Here is a 13,225-nt window from a genome sequence, read left to right on the forward strand (position 1 = left end):
TGTTTTAACAAAAAAGAAAGCATTAATGATGGTGTAAATAATTTTGATATGTGATAGGGTGAAACAGGAAAAAAAGTGAGGTACTATATAAACTGGATCTAAATAGCTTTTTATATTTACAGGACTCTTGAGAACCCACTCAATTTATGTGAAATGTCAGTGCTCCCGGTTACTTACCCACTGCAGTAATTTAAATTGGCTTGATGCACTAATACGTTAGCTATTTACTGCTTGGACACAAGTGCTATAAATGCCCTACATCTGACCAGAATTATGGTAACAGCACTGCATTTTTCATGCTGATACCATGAATAACTTCAATTTTTTCACAAAATATTTCCAGTTTTAATTTTTAAATTATATCAAGTTACTACATTTTATTTTTTTCTGTTCCACTAGGAATAAGCAATATCAACAGTACCCTGAAGTTTGTACTTGGATGAGTAAGTTTAAGAAAAAGCAAACTATTTCATAAAAAAAGCAGTTGAATTAATATCTTTTGACATTAATTGTCATTAGACAGTTATCTTAACTATTTTCTTTTGAACCCCAAACTACAGTTTAGTATTAATCCTATCTTTCAAATGTGCGAACATGTATTTGTGTGCACATAAACTGATGAGATAATGCATGAGCAAAAGTCTTTTGGGAGCAATAGGACAAAGTAGGTGACCCACGTGGTCGTTTCTGGCCTCGTTATCTGCAATTCTTGCATGCTGGAGTGTTCGTTACATATCAAAGTGCAATAAATAAACCATACAGTTACTTCATATAACTTGACACAGTTCGATATGATTTGCAGTTCCTGCGTAGGGAATAAATTGCATCAAAGCAAGAAGATGAAAAAGACAGTCCTCTCTGACACATGCCCTCTTTTTCCTTATTCTAGGGTTAATAAGGTAGCTTTATGCTAGTGATAAATTCCCACACAAAGGATGAATTCTTCACCTGGCACCTCAGTTATGCTTGCCAGCAAGTGAATCCAATTCGTAATAATTAACGGTCTTTAATATTCTTCTGCTTAGTCTTTAACTATTTTTTTTTTTATATTTTGTAAGATCCATGTGAAAAGTAACAGTTTGTCATGATAGGGAAGATCTTCATATATATGGAAGAATACAAATTGTAAGGGAAGTGGCTGAATGGGGTACGACAGGGATAGTTGCTACAGTGGTGATGGTGGCTTTATATTGAGCACATAAGCTTAAATCAAGTCTTACACAGTCAAGAATCAATTTCTGGTGCTGCTAAGGTGTTGTCTTTTTCTTCCTTCATTTTGGTTGTGGGACAATTAATTTGCACACATTTTCGTTCTGAATCCAAATTAATGTCTGCTTACAATTAAGATGCAATTTGCTCAAGTTGTGCATGTAGTTAGATTTTTAACTGTGGCATTTCATTATTGTTGTTCTTATCCTACTTTATTTGTTCTTCTAATTTTTGTTATACCTATCTTCTCTAGCCATAAAGTAGATTACAGAGCCCCTAGGCCAGGGATCATGACTTCTAACACTGTCTAGTAGAGGAACAGAATTAAACCTCTAGTGCTGTGAGGCTATCATAATCATAATAGTTTGTCTTCATCTGTTGTTACTATCTTAACCTGGCATGTGCTCCAGCACCACAGTATTTAAAAAATCTTTGTTAGCAATAGGAGATGACAACATAAAGCATAGCAATGCTACAGAAATCATCTCTTCTTTATTTCAGGGTAGGTTCAAAGTTCATTACTTGAGTCTTCTTGAAGGCTTAGTCTAGCTTATGCTGTTCTCTTTGCTAGATGAGACTGACTACCATCTCAAGCCTAATACTAAGAATTTTTCTTGAGTTGAGGCGCTGCCTGCCTGCTCTTTGTGGAAGGTCCATGGTTTTGTGCAGATTCAGGAGATGCCATCCATCCCAGAAGTCTGAACTGCATAATGTTCTCTGTAGGTTGGCAGGAGTCATTCTCCACCTTTCTGGTCTCAGAAACATGTATTATGGATACAGCTCCTTCCAGGTAATCTTAATTGTCCCTTGTAATACTTTATTGCTCCAATTATGCAGCCACTCTTGAACTGTAGTGTACTTTGCCCTTGTGTCTGAGTACAGATAATACATGCCCTTAGCACTGCTAGCATGGGGCTGATAGATAGGAGTTTGGAAAAACCAGATTACAGATATAACAAATACAAAAAGCAGTCATAGTGTGAGTTATCTGGTTGCGTGCAGAAGGATTCATCTACTCAGTTTAGATATATGAAAGCTGAATGTCAGGTCAGAGCGAGTGATTATAGCATCTCTTTAAAGTTAATGGAAGGAAACAGGTAGGTCCAAGGCCTGTATTAGACACCTATCTAAACCTGGAATAAATTCCTCTTTTGCTGTGTCTGTTTCTCTCCCTTGACTATAAAGGGAGCCTGGGGTCATTTAGTCAGGATGAGGTTTGTAGACAGAGATAATATCTTTTATTAGACCAGCTGCTGTAAGTTGGAAAAATTAGACAAGCTTTTGGGCATATGAGCTCTTCTTTGGATCTGAAATAGGAGCAGCAGATTTCAAAGTTAATTATAAACCCTCTTCTACGTATGTCCTTACACCATCATAGTTACAGCAAAGCACCATAGCAATCACTAACTCAGATTTAGGCATCTAATTTTTAGACATCTAAATGAAGCCAGAGGAACCAAGCACGAGGTGCTTATTTGGGAGTTTGAGGACTTGGATTTCACGTGACACATTTTTCCTCTGGATGCTCCCTCCAGGCCTGAGCTCAGAACCAGCCCAGAGGGCTGGCAGCCTCTCCTGCTGGGGAGATGCTCATCTGCGATTGTGCTCTCTGCTTGGCTTCTTGCTGCTTGCGTGTTACACGTGAAGTCTTAACTCGCATCACATGCTCCTTTTGCAGCCAAGGGCTGCCGTTACACGCCTGTTAGACGTTTCTGGTGTTTTGGAAGAAATAACTTCCTGTATGCTATATATCATTGCCGTGCAAGTCTTGCGGTAAGCTTGGAAGTTTGAACCTGTTCTCAGCTTTTCCTATCTGCAGTTTGGATATGTTATTAGAAGGACAGCAGATCTGGATAATACCTAAGGAAAAGTTGTTCCCCTGCTCTCCGTGCCATCCCCACAGACTCCTGCTATAGTCCCAGCGAGGACTGAGCTGCTCGTGTGCTCTGTAGCGAGCACCACAAAATCTGCTTTTACCCTGATGCGTTTGGTTGTTCTGGAACTCCCGGCACCACTGGTAACTCAGTGCCACTGTCTCCTTAACAGTTTTTGAAAACTGGCTTATCTTAATTTTTCAGTCTGTTTCAGTTTCCTAAAAGACTGTGTCATCCTTTGATGTTTTCTCCCTACATCAGCATCCCACCCTTTTTACCCCAGGCTGCCTTACTCACAGAGAAACCTTACGGTATTGACTGGCTCTGATGCAACTGCTCTTCTGAAGTGGAGATTTGCCAGCGCTGGCCTCGGCCCAGGACTGTATATTTCTCGTTTCCTCAGAGGAACGATTGCTCTAAATAAAGAAGGACAGATGCAAAGCTTGTTTTGTAAAGCATATCAGAAGCTTCTATTATTGCAAATTGCCTTTTCCACTGGGTATACGTGGATTTTAATTCAGGTGGTTCAATTCACTAATTCGTGTGATTGAAATGACTTTTATCAATTATCTTTCAATGGAGCAATGCACTAGTTCAGTAAAAGCTTTCTAGCTGACATGGATTCTTAATTTATTTAAATGGCACACTAATTTATTATTCAGATATTGGTTTGCCAGGAGCTATCATAGGAATCTGACCACTTGGTTTGTCATGCTTTCAAAAAGCTTTAATTTTTTTTGCTGTCCTTGATTTATCTCCACTATCACCAATATTTCAAAGGAGGCCTTGAAGAACTAATTACTGGTTTGAATTTTTGCCCTTTACATTATTGGTTTCATTAGCAATAAGTACTTTATAAATGCATAGAAGAGCTTTAAAGAGCCGAGAACGTAAATCAGAACGTAAACAAAGGACACCTTGTTGAGATAAGGTACTTGTCCAGTATCGTAAAAAATATTTGAGAGAGAGCTGGGAATGAAATACAAGCTATTGAATTTCAATGATTGTCTATTTTAGGCTAATCTAAACAAAAATTTTAACGGGGTCTCTCCAAGGAAATCAACATACACGATTCTTATCTAACCCAGCTCGCCAGGGCGCAGGGGCAGGACTCCCGGAGTTCAGCTTGTGTGAAAGCTGGCAGCTGCCTAAAAGGGAGAAATACAAATTCTTGTTCCCATGGCAGGCAAGGCTTGCAGGGTGGACTCTGCTCTAAAGGCCACAGCATAAGCTGCGCACAGTGGGTTTGGGTTTTTAAATGCCCTGATCGTCAGATTACAACTGTGCTGAAATCCCTCCCAGCTTAAGAGGTTCATTTCACTCATCATTTTGCAGAATCAGAGTTTGGTTGAATTGTAACATAGTTAATGCAGTTCTCTTCTTAATTTTTCAGGGGGAAAAAAATGGTTTCCTACTACCCCAGTATGACTTTGAACTTACCAAGCTTCAGCAAAGATAGCAATAATTGCCATCTAAAATTAAAAAAACGGGAGGACAATTGCCTTTTTTTTTACTTGTCTATCACTGTGTCTGTCTGAAATTGAGCTAAAAAGAGATCCTGGTCAAACCATCTCAGTGACTTTGCTGATAAAAAGGACAGGAGTTTGTTGTCCTCCTAGGAAAAGATAGCTATTTTATACTGTTCTCATTTGAAGTTAAGGCTGTGGAGAAGGGTTGTTTCAAAAATTAATTTTCATTTCCATATTACAAAAATAGAGCAATCTTGCTGACATGTAAAATTATGCTTTTTTGCAGATAGTAGTAACTTCTCTACTTTTGCTTTGGCATTTGATTATTGTTGTTATAATGGCTGATCCTAGTGGTTTTGTTCATTCTTTGGCTCTAAACGTCTTTTGTCAGATGTAAGCTTTTCCTTAGCTATACAGGTGTAAATGGGTGTTACTGAGTGCAAGTGGGTACTTGTTTAATTCAGCCCTTTCCTGATGTTAATCCTAACATTGATGTTGGGTCCATTCTACATCTTAGTGTAAAAAACTGATAGGTGATGGAAACACTTCTGTTGTAAGAAATGTATGTGACAAAATACCCAGGTTTGCCGAGGGCAAATTAAGGCTGATGTAGCTGCTCTTGGCAGTGTTTTCTTAATTACAGTTGTCAGCTAACTTTCTTGGCTAACAGCACAGAATTTGTGTGCTTCTAAGTAGACTTGGTATTCATTCAACTTAAAAAGCTAAAATGGCTTTTTGTCCATGAAAGGTGTGTCTGTACCTCGTTGTTGTTTCATGGATCCGCTATAGATGGCAAAAATTAGATGATAGCATCTGTAAAATATGTAGAGACCCTTGAAAATACTCATTGTCCTTTAAGCCAGAATTCCATCACAGTCTTGGCAGGTCTGTAGGAAAAAAAAAAAGTTGTTTTTCTTCTCATTCATTCAAGTTCAAAACAATAAAAATTCCAAGTTTGTTTTTCTGATACGAAAGTAAAACTGTTACTGCTGCAAACAAGTTTTCTAATATGTCATCAATTTACCTATAAGTGAGAATCTATCAAGGGAAAAGAATAAAACTATAGAAAAGTGCATCGTACAGATCTTTTACTTATTAGATTAAATGGTTCCTAATAATTATATATTGCATATGCATTGTATAATACATTGCCTGTATTCCTCGGAGAGAGACTTAGATCCTGATATATTTGTAGACATGTATCAGGAATGACAGCACCAAGATTTAATTGATGGAAAGGAAGAGGCTTTTTTTTCAGTGTCCAAACTGGCTAAGAAAACTGTTCATACCTTTGCAGTGCATTTTCTGCAAAGAGGAGTTAACCTTCTTTCCGTAATTGTTGTAGACAAGGCCTGAAAAGACCTAGTTCCTCAGAGGGCTGCACATTTGATACGGTAGTGTGCGATATTAACAGCGCTTTCCTTGTCGGTGTTTAAAGGGATCTCATTGTTAGGAAGTGGATAAATGGAGAGAATAAGCACCAAGTGCTAAATTAGTATTCAAGGAATATTATGATTGCTGCAGTAAAAGTAGCTAATGTTTCCAAGTGAAAACTGAGATTTGAGTTTTCACAGATGATTTTATATGGTGACAGTACCAATAGAATGTAACTGGATTTCATTCTTAGAAAATATTCAAATAATTATTGGAGGAAACTCTTCTGCAGTTTAAATTATTACATCATTATAAGATTGTATTCTGGTACTTTACACAAACGGCAATATGAAAAATAACACTAGTGTCCCAAATGTCATGTTTTTTCAAAAAAATTACTGGCCTACCGGTACACAAGCTTGCTGACATCTGTATGCCATTTTCATTTGGCTAGGTTATTAAATCTTTTGATTTTGAAGCCCATTTGAGAAGAGCACCATTAAAAAGCTCAACATTTATTTCTCTGCTGTATTTACTACTTTGAAAAGTAGAAATGTCTTTGTTTATCTCTCAATCTATCCCTTTCCCTCCTGCCTTTTTCCTTTTTTATTGTAGCAGCAGCCCCTTGTGCAGTCAGCCGTGGTAGGGACTGACTCTCACCCACCTTGTTCTGCCCTTCGCCACGTCCCTGGGGTGATGTGACTGTCCTCTTCTTCTGCCTCGCAGCAAAGGCTTCCTCTCCTCCACTAGTACTTTCACCCATGCCAAGATTCCCCAGTCAAGGATAGCATGAGCATCTCTGTATCATTGTTGTTACTGTCTTTTCATCTCTGAAACAGGTCAGTCGGCATGTCAACATCTTCAGCGTCCTCTGGAGGGTGGCCATAGCTGAATGCAAGAGGGCAGATGTTGATGGCTGCCGCAGCCATTTGTATGAGCTCTAGGCAGTTCCAGTTGTGACTGCGGGCTGGTGAAAAGAGGGTCCCCATGTCTGCAACAGATTGTCCTTCCTTTTCTTTATTTTTATCACAGTAGGGTAATTCTCATTGAGGATATGTTCCCTAAAACTGGCTAGCTGAAGTGCTGAATACAACACGAAGAACAGAAACGTGGACTTAACCAAGTGTAGAGCCTCACAAACTTGGGCAACTAGCGTCTCAACTGTACCTCCCAGTGCTTTCTCCTTACTTTGCATCAATTATTCATGCCTTTGCTGTTCCAGCTTGCAGAGTTCAGCTTGTCTCCCTTCATTATCCTCCTGGATGCTGGCAAAAGGCTACTGCCCAGTACACTGTTGCGGTAGCAGTTGCTGTCCCAGATGTGATGCTCTTGGGGCCATCAGGGGAAAGGAATGAGTGGAGCCACTGTTAACCAAATATGAGTGCATGGCTGGCTTCAAAACAGACAACTATGGAGAGCATTTACAGTGAAAATCACTGCAGGGTGGTTTTCCCTTTTTTCTTTCAGATACTTTTTTTCGCAGACCTACAGCCTGATTCATTCCCTCTTGTAAGGCTTCTCGCCATGTGGGTCTTCCAGAGCCAAAAGAGCTGCTGTAGTTTAATTCCACATTGAAATGAGCTGTACAGAGGAGGTGAAATTTCAAAGCTGAGATCTGAATCACTTAATTTGCTAAACAGCCATTCATTAATATGCTCTGCAGCAGTGAACAGTGTTGAACTGTCGTGTTACATCGCCTTGCTCAGGACTCGGGCCTTGCTGGAGGTAGGGATTTTCACTTGCTCTCCCAGAGAGTCTGACTTCTTTTATCTCAAATGAGGCAAAGTAGCGGATTTCATACTTCCTTTGAGCTAGTAGGTATCTATCTGTGTAGCTTTATATATGTGTGTGTATGTGTGTAAATATATGTACACGCACTGCACAAAAATGTATTCATCCGCAGTAACAGGTGGTGCTGGCAACACCTGTTGTTGGGGTCACTCAACACTCCAGTATTAAAACCCTAATTTTAGTTGCTTATAACTTTTGTCAAACTTAAACATTTGGGTTGCAATGTTATGTGCCAGGTGTCTGCCTTAGGCTGATTTGGGGGAGGAGGGTGGGGAGAGGAATTTATCAGCAAAACTGTTACTGCCAGTTCATGAGGCAGAAGCCAGGGCACTGGTTGCCTGTGCTGAAAAATGAACTATTGCTGGTTGAGAGGTTCCAGTAGCTTCCCTCTTCAGAAGCCAAAAGTTGCCAGTGGAGACCCCCTGCAGCTGGGCATGTCTTTTGCCAGCATTATGGAAATTCACTGTTTTACTGAGAATGCACCTCTCTCTGGCTAAATTATGGGCCTGTGAAGATGCTTGGTAGATGTTTGTTGACAGCTGCCTACCAGGCTGCCTCCATCACGTCCGTTTCCAAACAGCCGTGCTGCACTGGTGAGCCTTCGGATGCAAGATTCCCGTGAAGCAGCAGAGTAAACCTTGGAGTCTGAGCACGGAGCAAAGCAGGCTGCTGCACACAGGGGCACCAGTCCTCAGAGCAAATGCAAGCAGCTCGGCTTGTGCTTACACAGCGTGAATAAATAGGAGGGAATGGCTGGCTGGAATCCAGAGGAACTGGTGATGAAGGAGGGGAGCGATGGGCTGAGAGTGGTGCTAGTGAAGGACACAGGGTTTTAAGAACTGTATGAGGAGAAATGCTGAGGAGGCAGACTGGTATGATAGGGCAGATAGACTGAGAAAGGATGGAGCACAGCTCCTGCCAGTCCATGACCACAGGATTTCTGTGGTCCCTGCCTAACCAGCTGAACCGTTGCACTGATAATAGATCGCAGCTCCTCAAATGGGTGATTTACACAGGAATACAACTTACACTGCTGCCAGTGGTTCCCCTATTCGAATGTACAAACTTGAACCAACTAATAAACACTTAGGAGTTTGCATGGTTTTGTTGCTGTTTCGGGAGGCAGAGTTGTTCAATTTACTTCTGCTTAATAGAAACATCAACATTTTCATTCTTTTTTCTCTTTTTTCATATTTCTTAGCTTTTGCATACTCAGCCTGCACTTGAAGGATTATTATGTGTGCATGCAAATCCCTTTGTAAATACTACAGTTGTTTCTTACAATTCTGTATAATTTTGCTTTGGAATCTGTACTACATTTGTATCTCACAGTATGCAAAATCACAGTAGTAAGTCAGTCATAGATACTAAAGTGGTCTGTGGTTTCATCTAGGTTGGAAGAACATTTGAACAGACTGCTCATATTATTTTTAAATGTTGTCCTTTCTTGATCGTTGTGGGAATTAGAAACAAACTGCCTGTTGCAAAATACTCTGTTTCATATTACTTAGCATTTTCCCATAAAAATCTGAAGAAATGCCACAGAACCTGATCAAAGCTTAAAGTCAGTTTGTTATTGAATGATGATGATTTTTTTTATTATAGGTAAAGCCTCAGCCAAGAAACTGACAAAAAAGGTAAGCAAAATGTTCCTTTCCTTCTTCAAAAGAACTTGCATTCTTTCTGTTACTCAGCTAAACAGACGTCTCTTTCAAAACTGGCTTTATATTTTCTTGTTTGTGTCTTTGAAGGAGGTAGATGCTGCACTGCTGTGTGTTGCCAAAGCTAAACCAGGACCGACCTTTTTTAGAGAGCTTGGTGATAAAGGTAATGAGCACTTTTGATAACTTAAAAATACATCTTGCTTTTTATTTCATTATATGGTATGAATTCAGTGTATTTTTAAAGAGGGTTTCATGGATTTGACTTCATCCCCATCTAGCCAGTAGCTGCCACCTTGGCAAATCCCTCAGTTATGCAAGAGACAGTAAAGAGGCAGGGCTGGGAATTGAAAGCTTTCTGAGGTGCAGGAGGAGACATGAAAGAAATCGGAAAGTGTACTTGGAGAAGAGAAGGGGGCTAAAGGGATGACTCCAGCACAAAATGGACTTTTAAGACTTCTTGTTGATAAGCTGCTGTTTCACTATATAACTTAAATGCATGGCAACTAAGAATAAAAATAAAATTTATATCTAGTTATGTAAAGTGGCATCCCTGATTCCAAAAGCAGATGAACTTATTTCTCCCTCTTCAGGAGCTCGGTGGCCCTTCACAGCATCAATGTGCTTCGGTTTCTTTTCACCCAGCATTTCCACCTTATTTCGGGCTACATAAAGAGAAAACTCTGAGAGCTGGGATATTGTTTGTATAACAACAGGGAATTAAAGAACACCAAATAAACACCTCGTTAGCATAAATTAATTGAAGGGAGAAAAACAAACAAGAGGATCAAGGAAACCAAATAGATGAGTAATTAACCATTTCACCAGTAACAAAGACTGAAATCCCCAAACTAATGAGAAAGACCAACAGCATCTATTCACAAACTTTCTGTGTCGTAAAGTTCAGCCTGAATCCTTCATGCCGTGGACATTTCTGGAAAATAAAGCTACTTTTGCAGTGCTGCAGTTCCTTGGCAGGCATGAGCCACGCTCTCTCCATGCACAGCAAATCCCTAGGCATGGCCGGCAGCTTGTGCAAGAGAGCAACCCTCGATCTCAGCCTGCAGCGTTTCACCTGCCCTTTGGCCTCATGGCCTCTTCTGCGTACAGCTCCTTTCTTGCACCCTTGTGCAGACATGGAGGGGTCTTCAGCTGGGTGCCTTGCTTTTCAGTCCACTCCTGCAAGCCCCAGCATACCCCAGCAGCCCTGAAACATCTCTGAACAGATTGAACAGTTTTTTCCTATCCTAGGGAGGTCTGGATTTTGTATTGAATAGTCATTCCCTGGCTTTTCAAATTACTAATCATCATGTGCTTTCCCAGGTTAGGGTTTAAAGGATTCCCAGTCTTTAATTCTTGGACATTCTTTCTCTATCCCTGCTTTTTTAGAGCCTATCTGTTTCTAGTGGTTAACACTGCAAATCTCCAAAGCACTGTGCCTGGGCAAACAGGGAATCCACCACCAGAAAGTGAAAACAGAGCAAATCAGCACAGCCTCCTTTTACTGCACCTCTCCCAGCTGACTGCTTGGCAGAAAGTGGCTCGGTGATATGCTCAGCCTGACATCTTTTGCATTCTGGACAAGGCATTGATCTCCCCTTGCTTAGGACTGTGAGTCCGTATACTCTGTCCTTCAAAGGTCAGGCAGGAGTTTGAGATGGTGTAGAAACATTCAGTGCAGTCATCCATATGGCTCCACAGCACACAGTTTTTAGTTTTTGGTCGTGATGCCTCTTTAGTGACTTTGATGCTTTTGCTTTGAGATGCATTATTATTACATTTTAAAAATGTAAATATTCATGTATTAAATACTCCTTTTACAAGTACCAGAATAATGAATCTATACCTGTTCCACTGTTCAGCTGAGATTATTTTAACTACCTTCAAGTTGTTATTTAAATATCAAGTAAAGGGAAAACTGTCATCAGTCCAGTTTGTAAAATGTAATGCTAGGGAATTCTGCCTTCTAGTGGGCAGTTGTAAAATTCATGTCATATTTTATGGGTATGCTTAGGATTTATTCAGCAATAAGAATATTGTACTGTCAGCATTTGCTATAAAGTTTGATGGTAGAGATTTCCAGGGAGGGATAAGGAAGGCTTATTTAGTGTTAGAAAATCACAGTATTTTGCCCATGCTAACTACAGATACTTGGCTGAGTTATTCAACAGTATGTGAAGCTTTTATCTTTTAAAATTTGCTTGGTCATGAATATAATTTTCTATGGTTTGTTTTTCTTTTTTTTTTTAAATTTGTTGCATTACGTCTTTAAATTTGAGTAACTTTGTAATGATTACTGTAGAATAAAAAGAAAATTACCAAAATATTTAATTTACTTTATGGATAAGGTAAATTGGCCATTCACTACAGGTAGTAAAAGGACAATAAAATTAAAAGAAGAATTTTTATGGAAATGAGTCCACAAGTTAAAAAAAATCTTATCTCAAATTATTGTAGTATAATCAGTCTGCCAGAAAATGTCAGACAGGCTGTGGATTTGCTTTAAGACACTGAGAGAGATTTTAAAGTACAATTAAGAATTTTTTTTACATATTTTTATTATATTTACCTTTTTACCTATTTCACTATAGTGTCTTTTCAATCAGCTTACGATAAGATGATGAAACACAGTCTGTGTCTTGCCCCTGCCATTTCTTGCAAGGCGTTTCTTTCCAGCCCTCTGCAGTTTGAGGGAATAGAGCCATTGTGCTTCTCCCTTGAGCCAATAAGCAGGGTATTGTCTTTAAATGGGTCTTTTCTTTACATCCTACCATTTCCATATAAATTTTGCAGATTCTTCCTGCAAAATTTTACAAGGTATAATGTTCCCCGTCTACCTATATAGCTAAAACTCTCCAGGCACTCAGCATTTTGAATCTCAATTATTACAACTTTTTTTTTTCTGTGACTTTGACAAACACAATCTGCCATGTTAATATCCTTTCAAATGCTTTGATGAAGATGTTTTTGCTACATGATTCCTTTGAGTGTGTCATCTCTTCTTTTGCATCCCAGCACTGGGCTCTCCTTGTTCTGTTTCATCTAGCATAAGCTGTTTGTCTTCACCTTCCAGGTCTTCCCTAGGCTATCCCTGTGCAGGACATCTCCAGAGAGCTGAGAGGCAGACTCCCGCTTCTCCCTGGCCAGTGATGCTGGCCTTCATCACTTGCTGGTTAAATTCCCAGGCAGGGATTTTTGTGCTGATACCATTGCAGTTCACAGCTGGGAGGTGTTTTCTATACAGAGTTTGTCTTTCTTTATATTCTTCCTTTAAACATTCTTTTGTTGTGACACACACACAACAAAACTAGGGAGCAGGAATCTTGGTCATTGCCCATAACACTGTTTGCTTGATTTCTTTTCCTCCCCTATTTGTTTCTATCCATTTTTTATCTTGTCTTATACTTAGGCGTATAAGCTAAAAAACTGGGGTAGGAGTTCTTTCTCTGTTTGTTTGGTTTCGAATTTGTAGAAATCCTGGACACTTTGTCTAGGAATACAATTCCAAGTTTTACAGCAATGCAAATAATAATTTACATTCTTGCAATGGCAGTAACCCTAAAACTTATACGCAAAACTAAATCTTTGAGATGAAAGTATTTTTTATTTCCACAATGTATTGTATGACTGTAGTACTGTGCTGATTTACACATGATGCATGCTGGATAATAGGGTGAATAGCCCTATTTTGATGGAGAGAAAAACTGAGATATGGAACCAGAGTGAGTTGGCAACAGGATCAGCATTAGAACTGTCTTTAGCTAAGACTTGTTCTTATATTCAGCAATTTCATGTTTCTAAACTCTGGTACTTAAAGTGTTAAGTCACTATCTGAGGTCAAATACAA

General features: G+C 39.5%; 1 protein-coding gene across 1 annotated transcript in view; it reads left to right on the top strand.

Moving 5' to 3' along the window:
- The window catches only part of MICU2 (mitochondrial calcium uptake 2), a 154,084-nt gene that overhangs the window by 101,901 nt on the left and 38,958 nt on the right, over positions 1-13,225 (top strand). The window contains exons 3-4 of the mRNA XM_075139933.1: positions 9,323-9,354; positions 9,469-9,544. Coding sequence (XP_074996034.1) covers positions 9,323-9,354; positions 9,469-9,544 — 108 coding nt within the window. The remainder of the gene's footprint in view (positions 1-9,322; positions 9,355-9,468; positions 9,545-13,225) is intronic.

Source organism: Calonectris borealis, chromosome 1, assembly GCF_964195595.1.
Source record: "Calonectris borealis chromosome 1, bCalBor7.hap1.2, whole genome shotgun sequence".
Lineage (NCBI taxonomy): Eukaryota > Metazoa > Chordata > Aves > Procellariiformes > Procellariidae > Calonectris > Calonectris borealis.